This window comes from Drosophila serrata, unplaced genomic scaffold (assembly GCF_035046125.1).
Source record: "Drosophila serrata isolate PLE 108 unplaced genomic scaffold, ASM3504612v1 contig_272, whole genome shotgun sequence".
In the NCBI taxonomy this organism is placed as follows: Eukaryota; Metazoa; Arthropoda; class Insecta; order Diptera; family Drosophilidae; genus Drosophila; species Drosophila serrata.
Window position 1 is genome coordinate 10,403,458 of NW_028257170.1, and position 25,238 is coordinate 10,428,695.

Here is a 25,238-nt window from a genome sequence, read left to right on the forward strand (position 1 = left end):
TTGAATGATTTATAAATATTGAATTGATTGAATTTTCAATGATGAACTGGTTTTCTTCTTCTTTCAAAGATGAACAGGTTTTGTTCATTTTAAATGTTATAATTATTAAACTATTCGAGAAAATATAATTTTTGAGTGCATTGCCACTGGCTAGCAGCAGCACCAGCTCCAACTCTCTTGCTGACCAGATTACTTCAAAATACTATATATATTCAATTCGCTTTCAATTTGCATGTGGCTCTCGTTTTCGACTCGTTTTCATTTTCATTTTACGTTTTTGGCTCACTCACTACTACGCTTTTTTGTGGTTTCTTTGTCGATGAATGAAATCAACATAAACAGCATTTAAAAACACGAAATTATTATATATTGTGGGCGTTTGGCCGAGTGCGTTCAGCGGCGCCGCTCCGACGCTCCATTGGGTCACCAATAAAAATACAAGAAAAAAATAACGATCGGACATATATATAGTATACATATATATAAAAAAGAGAAATAAGCTAAAAAGCTGGCGTCTGCGCATGCGTCGCTGCTGCTGCGTCCATTGACGTTGGCGAGCTGCGAAAGACAAAAGTCTTAAGGTCAAGATATGGCGGCAATATCACTTCGGGGAAATCGGTGCCGGGGGCATCGGTTTTCATATGAACGATGAGCAACACAAATATGAACTTTGGAAAAAAAAAAAACAATAAATAAAATGCAAACGAAAAACCCACAAAAATTCATATGAATCGCAATATATTGGTTGTTGGTATGGCTTTTTGTTTGGTTCTGCAGCACCTACACAAAACAGGAAAATGCAGCACAACAGTGCTGGCAATTCGAATGCAAAAGCAATATATTTTATTTATTAGTCTTGTTAAATTTATAAATTTAATATTAACAAGTTGGAAATCTACTAAAGAGTGAGCTTTATCTTCAAATATCAAGTAAACACAGCTTTGTGGGCTTTAAAAATACAAAAAACAATCATATATTTTATATTGCAAACGTTGAGAAATAAGATACAAGGTTTAGCTAGTAATATAATATTTAATATTTATATTACAAGTAACCCATAAAATTAAATTTGCTACTAATTTCTTTTTTAATACAACTTTGGAGCTATCAAAATTCATTCAACTCTGCCCAGAAACACTCATCGAACACATGCAACAACAGCTGTTGAATATTTTTGAGCTTTTAATTTTGAAAAAATAAAGAAAAAGATCAAATTTGAATATTAAAACCAGAGGAAGAGGGCGCTGCACTCTGGCAGAACAGAGAGTGTTGGGGAGGAGGGCGAAAGGAGGAGGAAATTGAGCAACAACGCATTTTCTTGGCACTCGCAATTGGGGCGTGCCCAGAGGAGGGTTTCCCGGGGCGAAGTACCCCCACTCAGCCATGGCGCTGACAAGAGAGAGGGAATCCCTCCCGCCGAAAATGAAAATTTGGGTCATTGTACACAAACAAACTATGGCGAGAAGAATAATTTTTCACATTTTTCTTTATGGTTTTTTAATTTTACAACATTAATATGTCAAAGAGGAGGAGTCGGGGGTCATTGTATTTTGTTATTTAGATTTTCCACGAAATTATTCACATTTGTTTTTCCCTCATTTTACTGATTTCTTTATGACTCGTTTCAGCATTAATTGATTGATTGCTCCCACGTTTTGCGACCTCAAAAGTGGGTGGTACTTGGCACTTGGGTGATCCAACTCCAACCCTCTACCGGAAGTTGTCCGTCTGTCTGTCCGTCTGGCTAAATCTTATTTAAGTAAAGCAAAGCACTAAACCAGATCACAGATGATAAGTGGAGTGGAGTGGAGTGGAGTGGAGTGGAGTGGGGATAAACAGATGAGAGATGTCATCCCAGACATTTTGAAAGACTTTGTCATAGGGCAAAAGATAAGACAAAAGTCTCAAGGGCCCTGTTGATGAGGGTGATGGTGATGAAAGCTTTATTGGGTTGGAAGCAATAAAATGATAAGATACAGTACAAGGTTCTAGTGTTTTATTACAGGTCTAACAGCTTTGAACAATCAAAGGCAGTTATTTTGACATTTTAGTAGTTTTAAAAGGCTGTATATCATATTCCAACTACATGACTGTGTCTAAATTTCATAATTATTCATAACTTTTTGATCACAAAACCATCATAAAACAAAATGATTGTGTTATTAAGATTTCCTAATAAAAATTCGATATATACACCCTTTATTTGGTAATTTCTCATAACCTATTGGGGAAATCTGTTTCTATTTCGATTTCACTGTATTTTTATCTTATTTTTAATGGGATTTTTGCTATTTTCTAGCTGTGATAAGAAACAGAAACGCCTGTATGAAATTGTTTAAATATAGCTCTGGATTGAGTATTAGTCAGAGGGTGTAAAACATATAGAAACCAGCTATAAGCATAAATCACTATGATTGTAAATCAGAGTTAGCTGAGTTTTAAGTGTTTTAAAAAGGCGTGACAATATTAAGTTGGTTTAGTTTACTGTTTAAATTGTTTAACCTTGTTTTATACTCTATAAAACTTAAATAGCACTGTTTCTGTGCAAGTTGAACCTCTGAAACAAAAAAATCTCATTTAGCAGCACCAATGAATGTTGCTCAACATGCACCTACCATTTTGAGTGTTGCGCAACATGTTCTTAGCCATATTTGACTTAATTTGTCAACATTTTTATATGCCTTCCGCCTAGTTTAATACAAGTTTTTCATAAATTTTAGCTTAATTTAAAAAAGAAAAGAAAAAGTTAATTAGATAACTCCTTATTTCTTGTCATTTCCAGAGTATCATACAGCTTTACTACTTGTTCTTTAAAATAATTGAATTTTTAGTAGATAACTAACTAATTATACATCCATTACTGGTGGATAACCTGATGAGCTAAATAATAATTCCTTTTTGTTAAGGAAAACTTAGATTTCCTAATATATTTTCCCACCACAACCAACGATCTGGAACCCGTCACCCAAATGTTATACTCTTCCTATAGAAACGAACCAAAACTGCTGCTGATCATTACGCGTTTTTCCACATAGACCATCCATCCATCCATCCAACAACTCAACTTCCTTAAGTCAGAGACAAAGGCGAATTCCGCTGTTTTTAGGTTCGAAACCAAAGCACACGATCACCATTTTTGGGGCGCATGTGGAGAAGCCGTTCAGAATCGAGTGGCAAAATTACCAGAAGATGGCCAAGACCGGGACTTATGGCCATGTAAAGAGCAGCAAACTGGGGCCGCTGCTGTCAGAGCCAAACACGATTGACAAGCCGCTGCTGGAGCAATGAGAGCTCTGGCTGCCATTTGAATTTGGTTACGAGTTCCGCTGAATGAGGAAAATCGAAGTCGACTCGGAAGTTGTCACTGGGCAGGGACATGAACGCATACATATGTCTCATCAATCATCGTGTAACTGTGTGCGTAACGAGCTGCACGAGTTGGATTTTAAAAAAATAAACACATAGAAAAGCTTTATTTTATATATATAAGATAACGACGTATGCAAAATGCTACAACTCAAGGGGGACGCCCTCTAATTGATTACATTGTTCAATTCGAAACTAATCCCCCAAAGACTTTAAGCCCCTGGAATTTTTTGCAACTGAGCTCGCAACCGAGCTTTTTTTCTTTTCTATCTTTATTTGTAAAATAATATTTTTAAGACTTGACAGTTTAGTCTGAATGTCAGTTGGCAATGAGAGACAGTGTTTATTAAACATTTCACAAATATATAAATAAACGATTTTAATTATTATTCTTCGTCTGCCCAGCGGCATGATCTCACTTTTCGATCGAAAACTGAAAATTTCATTATTGTTTATTGGATGCATAATAAATGGTCTAGTCTGGAGCACGATACATGGTGGGAATGGGAATGGGGATGGGGATGGGAACACAGCACATGTGTGTTGAGCGATCACTGGAATAACCCAGAAAAGCGATCAACTTAATTGTGTTAATTTGCAATAGAGAACTTTTGGGAGGGAAATTATAGTGTTGGAGAGCACTTCCTCAATCGAAACGATATAGACAGAAATTACTGGTAATGGATAACTGCTTTGTCACAATAATAATTGTGGTAACCAAGGGCATTATGTCAATATGGTAATTCATGAAATTATAGAGCTTTTATTCACGATATATACATATAAACCACACACAAAAATTTATTAAAAAAGATTCAGAAAGCCACAAAACAATCAGCAAGGTAATATTTTTTAAGGAAGTGGCTCTAGGACTCACAGTTAAACTATAAAAAATATTCTCAGGAAGCTAAAAAGACCAAAAACCACAGGAAACACTTTTTTTCTGGAAACTTTCTAGGCCTGAAATGTATAAAGTTTAATGAGACACCCTAGAATACCATCTGGAATACAATTACAGCAAAAAAAAACCAACCACAAAATGAGATTTCAAAGCGAAGAATCAATTGCAATTACTATCTAATTTTAGCTCCGCCCTCTGAAAATGTTTTTCCCATCTGCTCGATGCATTTAAGATCATCTGAAGCTCTTCTTGCTCATTTTTATCCCTCAACATGCATGTCCATTTGGCATATCTTTTAATTAAAACAAAAGGAAAACAAAAACCTTGGAGATATTTGCAACACGCATGACCACCTAAACTCCTAAACTCCGCCCCCCTTATAAAACCCCCATTATAATGGGGCAACCGCAATCTTCAGTCCAAATGTTGCATGCAAATTAAATACAAAGAGAGAGAGAAGTACGAAGGGCAGAGAACTATGGTACTTCACCTACTAAAGTCACAGTACACACTCATTAGGTTGTCGGAAAACGTTATCCCATCCTCCCCATGACCATTTTTAAAAGAGGGGCGTATGAAATTAATAGACTCTCCTCTCCACTCGCTTAATTATCACAAAGAGACCTTAAAACAACTACAAAAGCACTGTTGAAATGGGCAAGTGTTTTTCCTCATATCCCCTTCTCCTTTCCCCGTTTTCCCGGTGCGTGTGTCTGCTTTATTAGATGATGATAACTGGCTAATGAGCTGAACTCTGTGGCAGTCCAAACTACGACATTGTCTATGCACAGAACAAAATGATTATAACAAAATGATTATAATATTTTATGACATTTTATAATATTTTATAGTTTCTTGAGTTATATTTTGGCTTTTGGTTTGTCAACAACAGTTGCAAATATTGTTAAATGCAAGTAGCAAGCTCAGAAATAGTTGCAATTGTAATGCTTCAAAAGGTAGCATTTCTAAACCAACTTTTTTTTTTTAATCTCATATGTATGACATATGATAAGATATATTTTAAGATATATGATATTTTTTATATATTATATCTAATTAAAGATATTCTTATATACAAGCTCAACTAACTTTCTTCATTCAATAAAAATATTCTTTTGAGTGTTATTTGCATTCCAGGGGATTCTTATCCCCTATAGATATATTTTAATGTACTAGAGATGCATTATATGTATAAATATATAATACAACTTAAATATCTGCACTATTTTCCCGAATATAAAGAAGTTTCTAAATTGAAATCAACACATTTTTGAATGACAATTAATTATTAATATATACTTTCAATACTTTTAATAAAATTCAGTTTTAATCAATTCTCTCCGTGTATTATTTCAGTGTGAAAGAGCATGTATCTTTGTGTGAGTGACGATGAGTGACCAAATGCAGAAGTTACCAAGAGAAAAACAATGACCATAAACCAGGGGAACCTTACACAGAAAGCTGCCCGCACATTTTCAACAACATCTCTGATCTTGAGTTTTGAGTCTGTCTGCCCGCTTGTCATATGCACATACTCTTTCCCAGCATGGATGATGCACAATCTCGAATGGAACTCGTGTGCGTGTGGCTAATCTTGTAAAAGGTTATCACAGAATGGATCTAAACCACGAAAAGCATTTGCACATTACATTTAGTTATGCTAATTGAAAGGTATAAGGTTGTGGGTGTTGTGGGGAATGGTGTAATAGGGGAAATTAACTACTGGCGGACACATTTCCCTTCATAAATCGTGCGAGTTCTCATTAAAATATAAACTTTGCCCTCATGAAGTTTAACTATATTTAACTGTGCATAAATGAGTTCGTTTACTTTTAAGTGTTTATTAATAGAGGCTATGTTTTTGTGGGTAATTTATATTATATTTTAGAACATGAACAGTCTAGATAATTTAATAATTAAAACAATAATTGAAATGTAAGTTAATAGAACATTTGTTTATATTTGAAAGATTGTTAAGACTATACATATTCTCAATTTCAAATATTATTTATTGAGGAATTTATCACAATTTTCTGCACATTTGTTTTGTGTTTATTTACTGATTTATTGTGTGAATTGTACGAATACGTTTTTCATAACAAGAAAATCATTTATTCTTATAACGATTCAAAAGTGTTTATCTTTGTTGAATAAACAATTATTACGTGTACAGTTTAATAACAGATAAACATAATTAACATGATTTTGTAACTATACTAGTTGGAGAAAAGGTTTAAATAAATAACTTACTTTTTGAATTTAAGATGCAAAACTACTATTAATCATTATAATAATAGTTAACTTAGTTTTTACAACCCAAGAAAGAGTATCTGAAGATTCACCAATTGCATTTCGTAAGATTCTTGTTATTTTTGCTGCTTTGTATTTGAATGTTTTGGCGAAGGTGAGCAAGCAGCGTGCAAAAAAATAAACAGAAAACGCAAAGCGAATAATTGGAAGAGCCCACGAATCTTCTAGCAGACCTTAGAGGCCAAGAAGACCCGAAATGAAGAAAACGGTTAAAGATAACTGCGCTTTATTTGCGCCCACTTTGGATATATGTATTTACGTATGTACGTATCTGTATAAAACAAAAAATAACGTCGTATTTTTCAGATTGTGTGTGGCTTGGGGCATGACCACATGCAGAACAAAGTCAGGTACGAAAAATATTGAGATATTTCCACCTTTATTCGACCTGTGTCAATGGCAAATGCCAGACGTATCGTTATTAATACATCTCCGCCTTTTATTTACCCATGCATTTGCGGGTTAATCTACCCGTCGAGACCCGAATAAGTGATCGAAACTTGCACTTAACATTGAATTCACGGTGCTGTGGGAATTATTTGGGACTCTGTCCGTTATCACCCAGAGAGGCACTATTACTTATCAGCAAGGGAAAACGGAGCGATAAAGAGCAAAACAAACAGAGAAAATACAATAAACTGTGCGATCGATAAGCGAAGAGCAACGGTAGTTTTAACAAAGCTGACTCATACACTCAAAACAAAAGAATACATATGTATATAAAACTATCTAATGTTCAGCCAGATAAGTGTGCGATTTTTCATGTACGGAAATTTCTATCTTTTGCTAATTTCATAGAAATATCCGCTATGTTTTGATAACTTGTTGCAAAGAGAGGAATATAGGAGTACTCATGAAAGCAGATTAAATATAAAATTAATAATAAATTATTATAGATCATTATTCAAGATAATTTATAGCAAGAGTTTGACTCACAAAATGTACCATCAAAATATATACATTTTTAAAAAACCTTATCTTTATTTTGCAAAGATAAGTAGGCCAACACTTTTTTGGCGGAAATTCCAATCGGAATTGCACACCAGAAAAAACTACTTATAGGTGCAATATTTCGACCGCGACTGTGTCGATTAGCCCACAGGTAGTAGGGATTGCAAAAAGGGGTTGCAAAAACCAGTAAGACGGACTTGCCAGCCTGCAGCTGCCAAAAGGTGGCAAGGACAAGGGGACGAAAATGTGACTCAACCAGAAATTGTTGACTCAATATAGTTTGTGTGGTTGGGGGCCAAGGGAAACATCGGAAGTGCAGCCGAAAATGGCGATCTCAATCGAAATGACAAAAACGAAATCTTTGGTTTTTTATAAAAATATATTTTTACACTTAAAAGAGTTCCTCTAGAAATTGATCTTCTATGCAATATCAAAGTTTACAGAGATCAGGATCTCTTATAAGAAGTGTTCTTATTGGTTATCCTAATTGATGATCACCATAATTTATTTAATCAGTTTACAAAATACACGGTTGATTCGATAAGGAATAAAAAATCAGCTTTACAATTATTCAAACGAGAGCCCAAGAAATGAATTACAATAAAACATATAAATATCAAGAGACCCTGAACCATTTTATACGATCTTGTAATCATTTTCCCTTGTAGCATTATATTATTATGGCTTTTTAACATTGATTGTTACACATTTTGTTCTGAATAAAATCAAGTAAAAAGATTTCAAGAAAATCAATTTCAATACAATAAACCATTAATACATATTAATGTATTGATTTGGATTTAATAAAGGTAATTTAAGCCAGGCATTGCTTAGAATTTTATACGACCGTGGGAAAAAAGATGGGAATTTCATAGCAAAAAAAAAATTAACCATCTTCAGTAGGTTATGTTATGTTTAGTTTTATAAACAATTCTAAAATCTAATAAAATAAGGTAAATGTTTAATTCATAAGAACTCACCTCTCATCCAGATCGATGGGCAGCCTCTTCAGCTCGGACATATCCAGCTCCAGGCGCAGATTGGATACCTCGCAGAGCAGGCGATCCCGTTCGATGCTCAGCTCCTTGATCTTCGAGTGCAGGGCGTTGTTCTCCCGCAGCAGCTCGTCGACGCTGTAGGGGATCGGGTGGTGATGGTGGTGCTGGTGCTGGGCGGCCAGGCTCATGGGCAGGGAGCTCATGGAACCCATAGGGACCGGGCCATGTCCCAGAACCTGAGGAAGCCCATTACCACCACCACCGCCGCCTGGGCCGGGCGTCTCCACGAACATCATGGAGCTGGCCATTAGCAGGGATTGCGTGGTCTGGTGAAGGAGCAGCTCCTGATCGGATTCCGAGCGCTTGGCCGGACTCTGATTTGAATTTTCAGCCTCCGACATTGTTGGGTTGTTTTTTATTTTATATTTCTATTTTAACTGGCAGCTTTTAGCGGTAACTTTTGTTGCACTTCTTTTTGGGCTCTCTTTATGGCCTAAACATCGTCGCCAGCCACGCACACGCACTCGCGCGGATGAGAATGGGAGGAGGAATGGTGAAGGAGCGCTGGGGGAGAGGCGGCGGCAGGAGGAAACGGTATACAACTGGCAAGGGCAGGCAGATTGCCTCGAGCTAAACTTCACTTGGGCTTCACAGGGGTCCGACCGCTGGCACAATGGGTCGCGGATCGCGAGCAACAATTGGATTCGGATCGGATCGGATCGGAATTACGGATATTCAATTCAACGCGCGACGAAAACGCGACGCACGCTCCAATTCGAAGTTTTGATAACAGTGTGACCGTCCGCGGCGCGCCGCAATATCCTGCAGTGGGGCCGTAGTCACAAAATACCAATGCTCTGAGAAAAATACTAAATAATAAGGAGCAAATCGTTATTTTTTAAATTGTTGTTTTTCGCAAATTCCCATTATTATTTATAACTTTAACTTTACGCGTATTAATTATTTGCTCATATTTTTCTTGTTTTCCTATGAATCTACCATTGAGGTCTCTTAATTCGAATATACAATTATAAATTCGTTTTAAATACGCAAATTTTTGATTATTTTAAATGAATTATTATTATTTATATATTTATTTATTTTATTAAAATTATTTATTTTACACCAATATCCCGCTATAAATCTGTTTTCTATGGAAATCTTTTTGGTAATTAACCAGTTTGTTTTTTATTTTTAGTTTTTTATTGAAAACACACAAAATACAAAAGTAATAACGCTTCTTGCGTTGATCGACTCATTCTAATATTTTAATAAAAGAACTTATTTGTCGTGTATTGTTTAAAAAAATAATTGAAACAAAAACATTAAATGATCTCCTTGGAACCGGCAAGAATCGTCTTAGTGAACGCTTAAACAGAACAAAAATATGATTTTCATCAAATTGTCGGAAGTACTCACTTCCTGTGAAGTACATCCAACGTTATTAGCTTTAAACTAGGAAATAAAGTTACGATGCGCTTAGAAAGACAAAGTCCTAACTGGATTAGACTTATAGTTTCAGAATTTTCTAGATATTTGGAATCCTTATGAGGCGCGTATCGGTCTCCGGACCATCCATAACAGAGCAAGAAAAGTTGGGATGGCTGGAGAGGTACTCCTCTAAAGCCTCATAGTTTATAGTTTTGTCAAAGCCATCTATATAGCACTTGGTGGCGTAGATGACGTGCATTAGGTTGCTGTTCACCGGCTTTAGATCTTTAAAGTCCACGTATTCCGTATTGCCAAAGTCGAAATAGAATATCAAAGCTGAGCCGTTCTTTATGTCTTGGCAAACCCCGCGATACCATACATTGTCCTCAGAAAAGCGAGCTGCGCATACTTCGCCAATGCAAGGCACATAGTTGACGACCGCATTGTGGGTGCATTCACCATGACTGGCCACCAAATTCAATAAACTCTGGAAGCTTTCGACATCAGACTCCGATTCGAAGCAGACGGCGGTGATGTAGCCAGAGTTTCGCAATTCCTGTGTACCCAGTGTCATGATGCCGACATTATCGCCCAAAGGGACAAGCTTTTTGGCCAAATCTTTGAAATAGAATCGCTTAACGGGCTGGGTCTTCACCTGGTCAGGTGATTTTGGAGGAGATGGAGGCAATGCTGCTGCTGGAACATCCGCCACAATCGGTGCCGATGGGGTTGTCTTCGTTAGTGCTTCATCAGATTTTGGGCTTCTCGGCATTGGCATAAACATAATCTGCATCATTCGATTCGCTAACGAGCGCTCTTCACCCGAGCTAAACAAAAGGTCCACCGTGGCGTTGTTCTTATCGACCATCTGCAGTCTTAATTCCTCCTCCTGAGCGCAAAGAACCTGCAGCATGTGGGTGGCTGAGCTATTTGCCGGTACAGTTTCCTTTAGTTTACTCCAGTTAATATTTAACTTGACGCGCATAAGGCTCACAGGCAGATTTTCTAGGAATCGGCAAGACTTACGAAGCTCCGATAGCTTCAGTCTGTGGCTGGCGCCCGTATCGACGTTTTGCACCTCGAAAAGACCGTCCACAACACTAGATACCTGAAAAAGTTTAGTTTTAATTTTGCATCCATTAAATGCACAGACTGCTTACCTCTCCACGAAAATAACCCAAGCATGGGGAAACGACCAGCACGATTGAACCAATTGCTACCTCGCTGGAGTCTTCGAAGGCCTCGCACTTTGCTGCCAAGCTCTTGAAGATTTCCATGTACTCTTTGCTTTGCTTGGAGCTGATGAACACTTCTTTATAGCTTTTGACGTGGCTGATAAACACGAAGGCGCCGTCTGCAATGGGCTCGCGCCAGTACTTGTGTCCCAATTCGGAGACCTGACCCATGAATGTACTCAAGCGAGCCACGCAAATCTGCTCACCCTTGTACAGTAAGGAGGCATTAGCGCTGCACAGCGTTGTCTCCTCTCTCGACAGGATGTCCCTATTGAACTTGACTGCAAGATCAGTGTGCTCATGTAGAAGCGATTGGGGCACATCGTCGTCCAGCTGAACAGCAAAAACTCTCATGGGCTTGCCCAGTACCTCGCTGGGAATGCGAGTCAATTCAGTGGTAATGGAGACGCGACCATGGTCCATCTCATAGACCAGGAACTTGGGAGTGGGCTTCTCGATTAGGTCCAGCAGGAAGGCTCGCCGGAAGCTGCCGTTTGAAGAGCGAGAGGCCACAAAGAAAGGGGACTTCCCCTCCGTAAAAGGACCGGAGAAGGGCTGGCCCGACTTGGCTGCCAGGCAATCATTCAAGTCCTTAGTGATGTGATCCAACACGTTGATCTGCAGCAGGGCCACCTGCTTCACCTTGTCCTGGTGAACATTGCAGTCAAATATATGTATCACCTTGACCTCCGGATTGAGTTTCAGGATCTCCACGGGCAGGTCCAGTGGTGTGGTTATTTTGGGCTTCAGCTGTACCTGGTAAATTCCCTCATGGGTGCGAGTCCCCAACAGTCGAAGCGATATGTTCTTGTTTACTTCCACGCCGGTATTCGTTGGCAGTTTCACACGGAAAGCATAGGCCTTGCGCTCGGCCATCTTCGAAACGGGGACATAGATATCCCGAAGGGGAATTGGTAGCACGGATCCGAAGTCAATCAGACGAACTTCAGCCTCCTCGGTCGCGATGTCGACGCCTAGGACCTGACCCCGGTAAACTTTACTGTCGGCCGTAATGACCACCAGAGAGTCCAGCTGAATGCTCTCGGCTAGAGTCAGCTTACCATTTTGCAGAAGACGCTGCATGCTGTGTTGCATGCGCTCCATGCTCTCCACATTGGCTAAGAGAAGTACCCAAAAAGGACCCTCCTTTTCCATGGAGGTCACACGACACTCGAAGAACTCCTCGCCGACAGGCAGCTTTGGCTGGCGCCAGTTCGTGGAGAGTTGCTCCTCCTTGTTCTTGGGCTGCAAAGTGGGCACCACCCCAGTGGCGTCCGGCGTACAATGGGTCTTATTGGCTGGCGTCTCAGCTTTCGCAGGAGTCACAGGATTGGCCGGAATGTTGGCCTGCTGCTCCTTCAACGATTTCCGGATATCTTGGTAGGCCACCAAGGGACTGAAAATACATTTTTCGCTTAATTACTGATTTCCATGAAATAAGTAAAGATGTACATACATATGTATGTATGTATGTGTGTACTTACGGCATAATGATACAGAAGTGCTTGTGTCGCTGCCAATCCTCCGTCTGGCAAACGACGCTGCAATACTGTTCCCTGCATCGCTGGCACATCAATCCGGCCGATTGGCCGCATCTTACGCACACTCTATCCATTGCGCCGAAATCGGGAGTTAAAAATCAACTTTTCACAAAAGCAGCCGAAAAATGAATGGGGGTTGAGAATGAATATGGCGAACTAACGGAACTATTCCAAGAAATTGCGTATTCTACTTTTAACTGCGAAAATTACTGATCTACAGCGTAATTTTACGAAATTTCACTTGTATTTGTTTTCCTTGAATAAAGGGCGAAAATCTGGCACGATTTCACGCTTTAAACTAAACTTTTTATTTTAATCTACTGATCAAAAAGCACGCGCGTCTCCTGTGGCGCAAAGAATTTTTTATCAAGTGCTGCCATATCGTTGGAAAATTCCATTAAAGAAATAATTTACATATGTATGTATACATTTATTACCTATTAAAAAACCAAGTTAAAATTGTTTCAAAGTCTGTAGAGATATCCCAAGATTTCGACGTTATTTTAATATAATTTTCTAAATAATTCACAAAGTAACTTTTGTAAAAAATAAAGAATTTCTGAAAGAACCTGTTACACGTTTATGGAACTATTTGTAATCCATTCCTGGTTGATCTAGTTCTCTTTCAAATTTCCAAACCAAAACAAAATATGGAAAGCGACATATTTCGGACTATTCTGATCACAGGTCCACCCGGTAACCTCTTAAATAGTTTATAACTAAACAATTACCTGATTTATGTGTCATACTACTCTAGGAGTGGGTAAAACCACGTTGGTTCGAAGGATCTGTTCAAAGCTAAGTGAAAAGAATCACTTATTGAAAGGATTCTACACAGAGGAAGTGCGCGAAGATAGCCAAGGCCAACGGATTGGATTCGATGTGGTTACTCTAACGGGAAAACGTGGGGTCCTGGCACGAATCACCAACCCAGAAGAGACTGATAAGCGACACCCCAAAGTGGGAAAGTACTCGGTGTTTGTCCAGGAGTTTGAGAACCTCGCATTGCCACAACTGGACATCAGGGATGATGGAGCAAAGCCTGGACTCCTGGTCATCGATGAAGTGGGCAAAATGGAGATGTTAAGCAAGCGATTTGAGTCGACCATCGATGATCTCTTACAGAAGAAACAAATTCCTCTAGTGATCACAATACCCGAAAATAGCTCCTTGAAGTTGGTGGAGCGGTTGAGGAAGTCGCCCAGATCGATGCTTTTCCAGGTGAACAAATCTAACAGGGATTCGCTTGCGGAAAAGATCCCAGATCTAATCACAAAGTCAATGCTGGTAACATAATAAACATGCTTGTCTGTGTTTTATTAGTGCCTAAAAGACTTCCACTACGTCGCCGTCTCCACCATTTGAAGGTCATCGGATGCTACGCTTCCGTAGCTGCTGGAGGATTCAGGGCGGGTGGCGGCGGTTGCATGGACGTTGACTGGGACTCGCTCTTACGCGTTGACCGCTTCCTCACGCGCTTCGTCTCCCGAGCCCAGTCCATCTCATTGTAGTGCTGCTCAGAGGCAAGCCAATGGTACTCCTGGCGTTGCACCAACTCCGGATGCTTCTGCTCGAACTCCTTGTCCGGTGGCAGTAGCAGCTCCCACCGTTTCGCATTATTCACACGAGCCACCGTCCGCAGCACGTCCAGTGTTTCCGCCGGCGGCAGCTGGGTGGCGGCCATCACCTGTGCGCGAAACAGCCCAGCAGTGCGGGAGAACCGAAAAAGCTGTGAACAAAATAAAGGAAATGTGTAAAGAAAAAAAATACGAATGAACTCCAACCCCGCACACTTACTATATAATCCCTGGCGCGAATCATCTGCTCGGCGGGCACACCGTTGGCGTGGGATAGCATTCGTTCCGGAAAGACCACCTCGGAGCGTGGCACCCAGTTGCCGTGCAGCAGGATGCCCACATGGGGAAGCAGGGCCAGTACTTTCTCCGACGACACATGCGGATCCACGTGCTCGGTGAGTATCTCAATGACATCGGCAAAGGACAGCATTCTGGCATCACGCAGGAGCACCCTCAGCTGCTCCAGCAGAGGCATCGTGCGCAACATGGCCTTGTTGTAGACGGGCAGTACTTGCGCTGCTGTGCTTGCTCCATCAGCGGGTGCTGTGTCCACCGGCTGTACATGCTCGTCATAGGGTAGTAGGCGGCGGAGATAGTCGGAGGGACCAAGGGATAGCGACTGATTGCTCTGGTGACTGGTGGCGAACAGCTTCTGGCGCTCCAATTCGGCTGTTGGCGTTCCCCTCGCATGCCAATAAGCCTCGCACCACGGCTCGTCTGCGATCCGCTGCACGAAGCCATCGTAGGTGCCGGCGCGCAGCTCCTTTCCGCTTGAATTTTTTGAATTGCCGCGGGCAAACTTCACCGTAACCTGTTGCAGCACCTCATCGTCGTCTGCGTCTTCTGCCTGGGCCTTCTGTTCCGCCTTTTTACGTTTGTCCTCCTTGTCGAAATGGCTGAGAGCCGGCCGCAGCTGAACAATGGAGGTAAGCGGCGACAGGTGGACCTCCCGATCGGTGTAGGTGCCTACAATGTACTTGCCAACATCGGTGATGGATCGGCTGCTGACAAAGGCCTGCTTGTCCATAATGCCACGCTTATAGGTGGGTCGCTCCTGGCCCTTTGGCGGCGCGCTTCCGTACGTGTTCTTGCCATCGGCGGCCACCGCGAATTGCTCTCCCTTAAACCGATCAAAGTGCGTGGACTCGATGTCCAAGCCGAAGTCCACCTTCACTTCTTGGGCGAAGGGTTTAACGCAGCAGTTTACCACCACGGATCCATCGTGGTTTGGCAGCTCCGTTTTCGTAGGGTATTGGAAGAGATACAGGCTGTCCTGCAGGTTCTTCGACAGGAACACTGGTATCTACGGGGAACACAGGGGAGTCAGCGAAGGGAAATGCTTTGGCTAAGGACTCACCTCCTCCACAACTGGGTCGTCGTCGTTCATGTTTTGATTCAACTCGTTGAAAATATATCAAAATATAAATAAATATATCGCGATATTTTGTTTGCCCAAATATCGATTGTCCGATATTTTTTATATATTTATGGTCCCTCTGAATTCCTACTGGTGTATTTTTATGTCCGTCAAATTAGCGTCGATGAGTTAGCGTCGAAATGGAACGGTGGGAAAATGGAACACTGAGCGGTTGTTTAATTTTTAATTTATTTCGTAATTAAGGCACTAATTTGAATAAAATAAAGTTTCTGAATGCTAAAAAATGAATTTACTATTGTTTTATACTGGGTTTGAAAGTATTTGACAGTTGGATATATTAAAAAAAAGCATGTGAAAAATCGTAATTTCACGGATTTCTTAATATCTCGGCTAATCGAACGCGTGCAGCAATACCCGATACGCCAGAATAAAGGACATTTATTGTACTTTTAGCGTACCAAGTTTCAATTTTTTCAAACCGTCAGTTTTTGAGCAAATTGCATTACAGTGGTCCAACCTCGGCGTTGGCTCCATACAAAATAGGGCATCAAAAATAGTAAGGCATATAACTTCGATTTACGAACGCGTGCGCATATGCACGGTATATAGGCTTACTAGGGGAAGATTAAGGAATATTTGGTGAAAATTTCAATTGTTTTTAACCGTCAGATTTCGAGAAAATCGAATTACAGTGGGTGGTGTATTTGGGCTGATATCCAAGGCGCGAACTATGAAAATGGAACCAGATGGGAACCAGCAGAGAACCACTCGCTGAACCAGACCATGGAACCATGTTAAGAAAAATACTAAATTAAATGAAAATAGCAATTTGTTGCATAAAATATTAAGAAAAGTGACTGACAATAAATAGAAGAGCCATTCAAAACAATTTAGTGTGATTTTCATCTAAATTAACGAAAATGTATCTATTTTGTTATTTTTAGATTATTTTAGTATATACCACGGCACACCAAAATCGACGCTAACTTTTACAAAAATCTTACTCTCTTAAATGAACGCGTGCAAACTTGCACGGTATCTCAATAGATAGGGAAAAATAATCTCTAATTTCGAATTAAATCTTAATTCGATCTAACCGTCAGATTTTGAGAAATTCAAGTGTTTCTCTTTCCGACCTCATTCGCAAACACTGGTTTCGTAATGACCCTAACGCCATGTGCCAAGCCCCAAACCATATTCCGACGCTAACTTTTAAAAAATTATAACTCCCTTAAATGAACCCGTGCAAACTTGCACGGTGTCTCAAAAGAAAGGGAAACATATTCTCTAACTTCGAATTAAATCTTAATTCGATCTAACCGTCAGATTTTGAGAAATTCAAGTGTTTCTCTTTCCGACCTCATTCACAAACACTGGTTTCGTAATGACCCTAACGTCATGTGTCAAGCCCCAAACCATATTCCGACGCTAACTTTTAAAAAATTATAACTCCCTTAAATGAACCCGTGCAAACTTGCACGGTGTCTCAAAAGAAAGGGAAACATATTCTCTAACTTCGAATTAAATCTTAATTCGATCTAACCGTCAGATTTTGAGAAATTCAAGTGTTTCTCTTTCCGACCTCATTCGCAAACACTGGTTTCGTAATGACCCTAACGCCATGTGCCAAGCCCCAAACCATATTCCGACGCTAACTTTTAAAAAATTATAACTCCCTTAAATGAACCCGTGCAAACTTGCACGGTATCTCAAAAGAAAGGGAAACATATTCTCTAACTTCGAATTAAATCTTAATTCGATCTAACCGTCAGATTTTGAGAAATTCAAGTGTTTCTCTTTCCGACCTCATTCGCAAACACTGGTTTCGTAATGACCCTAACGCCATGTGCCAAGCCCCAAACCATATTCCGACGCTAACTTTTAAAAAATTATAACTCCCTTAAATGAACCCGTGCAAACTTGCACGGTGTCTCAAAAGAAAGGGAAACATATTCTCTAACTTCGAATTAAATCTTAATTCGATCTAACCGTCAGATTTTGAGAAATTCAAGTGTTTCTCTTTCCGACCTCATTCGCAAACACTGGTTTCGTAATGACCCTAACGCCATGTGCCAAGCCCCAAACCATATTCCGACGCTAACTTTTAAAAAATTATAACTCCCTTAAATGAACCCGTGCAAACTTGCACGGTGTCTCAAAAGAAAGGGAAACATATTCTCTAACTTCGAATTAAATCTTAATTCGATCTAACCGTCAGATTTTGAGAAATTCAAGTGTTTCTCTTTCCGACCTCATTCGCAAACACTGGTTTCGTAATGACCCTAACGCCATGTGCCAAGCCCCAAACCATATTCCGACGCTAACTTTTAAAAAATTATAACTCCCTTAAATGAACCCGTGCAAACTTGCACGGTGTCTCAAAAGAAAGGGAAACATATTCTCTAACTTCGAATTAAATCTTAATTCGATCTAACCGTCAGATTTTGAGAAATTCAAGTGTTTCTCTTTCCGACCTCATGAACGACTGAACGGATTTTGATAAAACAACTACCAAAATGCTTGTAATGTCAATTTCTTTCATGTGGCATGATTATTTCATACAATTGTTTAAATGGTCAATAGGAATATTTTCTGGCGGGTTATTCATCGATAGGGTGTGGGAAGCGCCCCTATCGATATGTAGCCAGTGTTTGCGAATGAGGTCGGAAAGAGAAACACTTGAATTTCTCAAAATCTGACGGTTAGATCGAATTAAGATTTAATTCGAAGTTAGAGAATATGTTTCCCTTTCTTTTGAGATACCGTGCAAGTTTGCACGGGTTCATTTAAGGGAGTTATAATTTTTTAAAAGTTAGCGTCGGAATATGGTTTGGGGCTTGGCACATGACGTTAGGGTCATTACGAAACCAGTGTTTGTGAATGAGGTCGGAAAGAGAAACACTTGAATTTCTCAAAATCTGACGGTTAGATCGAATTAAGATTTAATTCGAAGTTAGAGAATATGTTTCCCTTTCTTTTGAGACACCGTGCAAGTTTGCACGGGTTCATTTAAGGGAGTTATAATTTTTTAAAAGTTAGCGTCGGAATATGGTTTGGGGCTTGGCACATGGCGTTAGGGTCATTACGAAACCAGTGTTTGCGAATGAGGTCGGAAAGAGAAACACTTGAATTTCTCAAAATCTGACGGTTAGATCGAATTAAGATTTAATTCGAAATTAGAGATTATTTTTCCCTATCTATTGAGATACCGTGCAAGTTTGCACGCGTTCATTTAAGAGAGTAAGATTTTTGTAAAAGTTAGCGTCGATTTTGGTGTGCCGTGGTATATACTAAAATAATCTAAAAATAACAAAATAGATACATTTTCGTTAATTTAGATGAAAATCACACTAAATTGTTTTGAATGGCTCTTCTATTTATTGTCAGTCACTTTTCTTAATATTTTATGCAACAAATTGCTATTTTCATTTAATTTAGTATTTTTCTTAACATGGTTCCATGGTCTGGTTCAGCGAGTGGTTCTCTGCTGGCTCCCATCTGGTTCCATTTTCATAGTTCGCGCCTTGGATATCAGCCCAAATACACCACCCACTGTAATTCGATTTTCTCGAAATCTGACGGTTAAAAACAATTGAAATTTTCACCAAATATTCCTTAATCTTCCCCTAGTAAGCCTATATACCGTGCATATGCGCACGCGTTCGTAAATCGAAGTTATATGCCTTACTATTTTTGATGCCCTATTTTGTATGGAGCCAACGCCGAGGTTGGACCACTGTAATGCAATTTGCTCAAAAACTGACGGTTTGAAAAAATTGAAACTTGGTACGCTAAAAGTACAATAAATGTCCTTTATTCTGGCGTATCGGGTATTGCTGCACGCGTTCGATTAGCCGAGATATTAAGAAATCCGTGAAATTACGATTTTTCACATGCTTTTTTTTAATATATCCAACTGTCAAATACTTTCAAACCCAGTATAAAACAATAGTAAATTCATTTTTTAGCATTCAGAAACTTTATTTTATTCAAATTAGTGCCCTAATTACGAAATAAATTAAAAATTAAAGGCCACCTCCATGTTCCATTTTCCCACCGTTCCGTTTCGACGCTAACTCATCGACGCTAATTTGACGGACATTGTATTTTTATAGCCATTAGGCTGGCCGCACTGGTCACACAAACGGAATTTTGCGGGTGAATTTAAAGAATAGAATGAGCACCAAACCAGCATAGTGAAGCAAATCTATCGAAAATTCAAATGAAATCCTCATGCAACACAGATTTAATTTAGAATGTTGTTTATTTAGAGATCCGGAATTGTCTACTGAAGGTATGGCCGAAACAAGGTCAAGACGAGGTTGGAGAATGATGCTAGTTTTTAGTTAGCCAGCATGCATTTTGGTTTTGGCTTGCGGCACTTTGGTTTCGGCCGGCTGCATTTCGGTTTTGGCTTGCTGCATTTCGGTTTTGGCCTGCTGCATTTCGGTTTTGGCCTGCTGCATTTAGGTTTTGGTTTTCGGCATTTCTTGGCATGCTTTGATTTTTTAGCCCTACGTTTCATTTTGTCACAGTCTGCGCTGACGGACCCAAACACATCACTTAAAAGTCGGGTTGGTAGCGGGTCACCTCCCTGCTCGCAGTCCTTGGCGCACGACGAGACACTGTATGAGCTACAGAGATCGTCTTTCTGTACAGATCACAAGAGTTATAATTCGATTAACAATTAACTTGAAAACGTTTAGCTTTACTTACAACAGCATACGCATCTCGCTCACGCTGAGACATTTCCTCCCATTTCTTCGCAGCTTTCTGCGAAAGTTTAATTGTGAAAGTCTCCATGAAGTTGGTAAAGGCCGTATCACTGTCACGCATCATTGCTGTTGTCGGTGCGGGTCCTTCCAACAGCTGCCCACTGATTACCGAACTCGGACTCAAGCCCTCATTCCGTTTTAACTATAGAAAGCATTAGCATTAGGCAAATATATTTAAGGAATGCAACGAGTTCTAGTTCAGTTGTTACCGGAAATAATCTCAGCTGTTGCTCCTTCGTCAATATAGACCACTGATTTTTAGCTTTCTCCAAGACCTCCGCTTCGGACAAATGATCACTGACAATATTCTTGTATTGATTAAGAAATGTCTTAAAACCGATTTCCAGTGCCTTCGATTCCGTGACCTTAAGCGACGCATCGAGAACACTACTCTCCTGACTGGATAAATTTAAAGAATTCATGATTTACGCGTACAAATGTTTCTAAAAATGTTCTGAACTTTTTCACTGGCTAATTTTTGAATAAAGTAATGTAAAGTAAAGAAAAAGTTTTATACAAAAAACTGATACTCTATGATTTTTTCCTTAAAAATTTCTTTCTATTAAAATACTTCTACTTCGTTCCAGCTAACGATTTAGACTGATTTCAATTCTTGCGAGCAACAATAGGTACCTTTAGATTGAGTGAAAAGTCACGGATTACTTGATTAGGTCAACATTCCGTTTTTGGACTGGTCGAATTTTCTGAGCTGTATTATATGTAAGATTGTACATGTTTTTATTGTTGAATTTAAAAGGATATAAATCAATGGAATGGAAACCTTAGCAAATTGTTAAAGCAAATTTTTTAAACATTTTTTTGGTATATTTTTTAATATTTACAATACAGAGACAATAACATTAACTTGCTTAATAAAATATATATCATAATATATATAGCGGGTTTCCACGTATTCCTCAGAGGATCTGTTGCACCTATTCCGCAAATAACTTTAGTTTCCCGCTCACAGGTGCTAGACCGATAAAATCCATATCAATCGATAGACGATTGGCCGCGACAGTGCGACCGTATTGCCACAGAAGTGCCCGGGAATAAGTCACAGCCGACGACCGCAACATTGAAAACATATATAATATGTATATATTTACACTTATAGCCGCAATGCATACATAACTCAACCATGTTCACGGTCACGTCGGAGATCTATAGCGAGACCAATTACCAGACCACGCGCGATGGCAGCCGGGCAGTGTCCAAGTTCCGCTTCGTCTATCCGCCGGAGGAGAAGCTGGCGGGGATTACAGCGGACAGCGATGGTGACCTTGAGGTACCAAGGCCACGGCGCGGCGTGATCGAACTCGAGCATTCCGAGGCCACCGAGCTCCGACTGGTGGGACTGCAAGTGTGGCGCGGTGCGCTCCTCCTGGCTGATTACCTCTTTGCCAAGCGGCTGGAGTTTGCGGAGCAAACCATCATGGAACTGGGTGCAGGCGTGGGCCTCACTAGCATTGCAGCTGGAATTTACAATGCCGGCAAAGTATACTGCACGGATGTGGATCTGGGTTGCATCCTCAAGTTGATTCGCGGAAATGTGGAAAGGAACTCGAAGCTGCTAACTGGTCAGGTGTCCGTCCTGGAGTTTAATTTCCTAACTCCAAGGGGAGAGCAATCGAAGGAGCTGTTGAAGGCCATAGATGATAGCGATATCATCCTGGCCGCCGATGTTATATACTGCGATACCCTCACGGATGCCTTTATCGGTGTGGTGGATCAAGTTCTGGACAGGGGCCACCAAATTGGTCGATCCAAGACTATATATATGGCGCTAGAGAAGCGCTATGTCTTCACCCTGGAAGATTGTGATTCCGTGGCGCCAATGTACGAATACTTCCTCCGTCAGACTGCAAATAAGCCCTGGAATCTGGAGCATCTACCACTGGACTTTCCTCAGTATTTTGAATACGATCGCTGCAAGCAACTGATTCTGATGAAGATCACCAGACGCTAAAGGATTACAGCAACAAATAACCACGTTCTGTGTTCCATATTAATTGTAACTAACTTTAGCTAAATTATTTCTGTTTTTATACTTACATTAAAACTGGAATTTAAGCAATAATTTTTTTACTTTTCTGATGCTCAGGAATTGAAATGCGATGCGCAAACCAATGCGTAGGTGTTAGGGCATGAGAACGGATGGACCTCTTTAACTCTAATTCCCATTGAAACTCTTATTACATTTGTTAACAATATAAAAAGTAGAAATATATTTTGACTAATTTTGGGACTTTTGGGAATTATCATACATTGCATGTTATAAACTTGAATTAACAATTATACAGCTTGCAAAGTTTAACATTTTAGTACGAAAACCAGCAACGGTTAGTCAAAGATTGTTCGCTTTAATGAAGAAGATGGGTGACCCAAATGGAATAAATACAACTAAACTTAAGCCCAGAACCCGTGGAGACAACGATTTCGTAGTGGATCACAGATCCTGCATGGCCAGAATAATATTCTCCAAGGCCTGGCGCGCATCTGTGGCCGGAAAGTGCTGGAGAACGGCGAGAGCCGCAGCTGTGTGCTTCCGTTGCAGCTCCTTGGTCTTTGCCAACGCCGGGCCAGCTAGGATTGCCTTGTGAATCTTCTCGTAGTCAATATTATCCACCGATTGCTTGCCCGCCTCCAACTGGGCATAGATAGCGGGATCATGCTCCAGGTGGAAAAGAACGGGAGCACTAACCAGGCTGAAAGTGGCATCCAGCGGCAGTGTGGGACACTGGAAGGGCTCTGCATCGAGGCAAGCCTGCCAAGCCAAAGCTAAATGCTTGCCAAAACGATAAGCATGCCGTTGGAGTTCCTCACTTTGGCCGGCCAGCTTCAACGACGCCTGACAGGACTTGCCCAGCAAGCTCCCGGCATTTAGTATATTGCGGCATTCCCATTCCTGTTCCGGATTACCGAGAACTTGAGCGATAGGCATCGGTGACATCACATCGTGCTCGTTAAAATCCACGCCAACACTCAGCGATGGTCGCTGGAACGTACCCGGCTTGTAAGGCAGCGGATTATTTTGCTCATCCCTTTCGCCGATGAATTCCGACTCGGAAAAGTCCCGCACCGCCGACGATATCAACTCCACAACCTCCTGGTTACGCAAATTCGCTAGCTCTGCGCTGGAGTGGCCCAGCAGGTAGTCACCGGTCAGGAGGCCGATCTTGTTGCCAAAGGACATGTCGTCGTAGGTGGCCCCATCTTGTCCAGCCTGTGTGCTGGACTGCAGATTCACCACGCTCTACACAGAAAAAGTGAGGAGAATTATTAATCAATTGTCAATTTGCAATATTTGTAAAGTTGTTAATTATTTATAAAACTTACATTGTGCACCAAATGAGAGATACGTATCATTTCAGTGACCTCAGCTAAAGCCCGCTGAGAATGGAGCACACCAGCGCTCTTGTCCTGCTCCACATCGGGCACGCTGGGTGCATGTCCTGCTGCCTTGGATACCAGAAGCACAATCAATCCCCAAGCTTGCATAGTGTTCTTGCCATTGTAGAGCAGATGCCTAACAGAGAGGAATATTATAATTCCTAGAAAAGTCTGAACACTGAATGGATGCATGGATACATAAATCTAGAATTTAAAACCTTAAATTGGATGTTCGAAAAGATATAATGTACCCTACAGTTAATTTATCTATGAACTTGAAAAAATATTTATTTATAAATCATTGAGCATTGTGGTAAAACTCTTACTTTCTTCATCCGATTGGGTTTACTTACTTGGCTGTTTTCATCAAAGGATGTGCACTGCCCACCAGTTTGCGCAAATGGAGCGCCACATTGGCGATCTCGTCGCTAAGCAGCCATCGCAGACTGAGAAAGGAGGTGGGATAGCCCACAATCCTCTCCGCCTCGCTAACGGCCCGGTTCCAGTCGTGGCGCGGCGGAGGAGTCACCTGGACGTTGGTCGATTGCTTGCCCGCCGCAGTCGACGTTGACGTCCAACGGTGCTGCTGCTGCGAGGAGAAAGTTTTCAGCGCAGGCGCAACGACGGACGGATTAAGCTCTCCAGAAACTGGAATCCTTTGATGCAACTGTTGCATAATACTCCGTAATCCCCTGGCGCGGTACATTCTCAATGTTTGCTCTTAAGCTCTGCTTTTCTCAGGTACAAAACCGCAATTATTAGGCACACTTGCTGGTAGAGGGAAAAATCAGTTTTTTTTAGCTCCGCTCCGTTGAGTCGCCAGTCGAAAAGTGAAATCTTTTGAATCCAATCGGTTGTTTTAGCCTCTGCCGGCGCCGCTGTCGCCGTGTTGTTGCTGCTGCTTCTTCTTCGCTGGCGGCCCACTTTTACAGTTGGCCGCTCAGGTGGCAGGGCAGGCGCGGCCGCCAAGCGTTCTGTTTGTTTTTATTGCCCCACCGCAGTGTCATGGAATCCACAGCGCAGGTGGGGTGGTAGGTCCGGGCGGCTGAAGGCGGGAGCAGAACAGGTTTTTGCACAGCGTCATCTGTGCAGCCGAGACTCATACGTAATGGCCATACTTTTTGATAGAGCGGTAACACTTAGTGATGGGAAAATTTCTACGGTTTTTTATTATATTTTTATTTATTATTATTATGAATTTTGTCTGTAAAATATTTAAATAAGTAAATATTTGTTACACCTATTGGTAATAAAAACGGAAATCTATCAACACTTGAGTAACAAACGCCTTCAGGAAAGATCAAATTGTTCCGCCGCAAGTAGTAACACAAAGTCACAAATAAAAAACCACAAAACGAAATTTTCATAAGAAAGTGGAACAA

General features: G+C 40.7%; 7 protein-coding genes across 7 annotated transcripts in view; 2 read left to right on the forward strand and 5 right to left on the reverse strand.

The window, feature by feature from the left end:
* siz (Brefeldin-resistant Arf-GEF family protein schizo) overlaps positions 1-9,326 on the reverse strand; it is a 48,728-nt gene extending 39,402 nt beyond the window's left edge. The window contains exon 1 of the mRNA XM_020960045.2: positions 8,509-9,326. Within this exon, the coding sequence (XP_020815704.2) occupies positions 8,509-8,927 (419 nt within the window). The 5' untranslated portion in view covers positions 8,928-9,326. The remainder of the gene's footprint in view (positions 1-8,508) is intronic.
* A 614-nt stretch (positions 9,327-9,940) lies between these two features.
* Positions 9,941-12,940, reverse strand: LOC110189941 (uncharacterized). Its single transcript, XM_020960228.2, has 3 exons — positions 12,677-12,940; positions 11,118-12,588; positions 9,941-11,065 (listed from the first exon to the last, which is right to left on the reverse strand). The coding sequence occupies exons 1-3, from the start codon at positions 12,805-12,807 to the stop codon at positions 10,055-10,057; spliced, it is 2,613 nt and encodes an 870-aa protein (XP_020815887.2). The 5' UTR covers positions 12,808-12,940; the 3' UTR covers positions 9,941-10,054.
* Positions 12,941-13,271: 331 nt separating this feature from the next.
* On the forward strand, positions 13,272-14,065 carry LOC110190232 (cancer-related nucleoside-triphosphatase). Its single transcript, XM_020960593.2, has 2 exons — positions 13,272-13,429; positions 13,491-14,065. The coding sequence occupies exons 1-2, from the start codon at positions 13,384-13,386 to the stop codon at positions 14,027-14,029; spliced, it is 585 nt and encodes a 194-aa protein (XP_020816252.2). The 5' UTR covers positions 13,272-13,383; the 3' UTR covers positions 14,030-14,065.
* Polr3E (RNA polymerase III subunit E) lies at positions 14,016-15,829 on the reverse strand. The gene is made up of 3 exons (XM_020960592.2): positions 15,668-15,829; positions 14,531-15,613; positions 14,016-14,462 (listed from the first exon to the last, which is right to left on the reverse strand). Exons 1-3 carry the CDS (start codon positions 15,695-15,697, stop codon positions 14,112-14,114), a joined length of 1,464 nt encoding a protein of 487 aa, XP_020816251.2. The 5' UTR covers positions 15,698-15,829; the 3' UTR covers positions 14,016-14,111.
* A 4,104-nt stretch (positions 15,830-19,933) lies between these two features.
* Positions 19,934-21,151, reverse strand: LOC147643557 (uncharacterized). The gene is made up of 3 exons (XM_086833691.1): positions 20,673-21,151; positions 20,405-20,605; positions 19,934-20,339 (listed from the first exon to the last, which is right to left on the reverse strand). The coding sequence occupies exons 1-3, from the start codon at positions 20,883-20,885 to the stop codon at positions 20,031-20,033; spliced, it is 723 nt and encodes a 240-aa protein (XP_086689817.1). The 5' UTR covers positions 20,886-21,151; the 3' UTR covers positions 19,934-20,030.
* LOC110189932 (methyltransferase-like protein 22) lies at positions 21,122-22,543 on the forward strand. Its single transcript, XM_020960216.2, has one exon. The coding sequence runs from the start codon at positions 21,605-21,607 to the stop codon at positions 22,430-22,432; it is 828 nt and encodes a 275-aa protein (XP_020815875.2). The 5' UTR covers positions 21,122-21,604; the 3' UTR covers positions 22,433-22,543.
* A 120-nt stretch (positions 22,544-22,663) lies between these two features.
* Positions 22,664-25,006, reverse strand: Pdss2 (Decaprenyl diphosphate synthase subunit 2). The gene is made up of 3 exons (XM_020960215.2): positions 24,210-25,006; positions 23,803-23,992; positions 22,664-23,719 (listed from the first exon to the last, which is right to left on the reverse strand). Exons 1-3 carry the CDS (start codon positions 24,560-24,562, stop codon positions 22,913-22,915), a joined length of 1,350 nt encoding a protein of 449 aa, XP_020815874.2. The 5' UTR covers positions 24,563-25,006; the 3' UTR covers positions 22,664-22,912.
* Between the last annotated feature and the right edge of the window lie 232 nt (positions 25,007-25,238).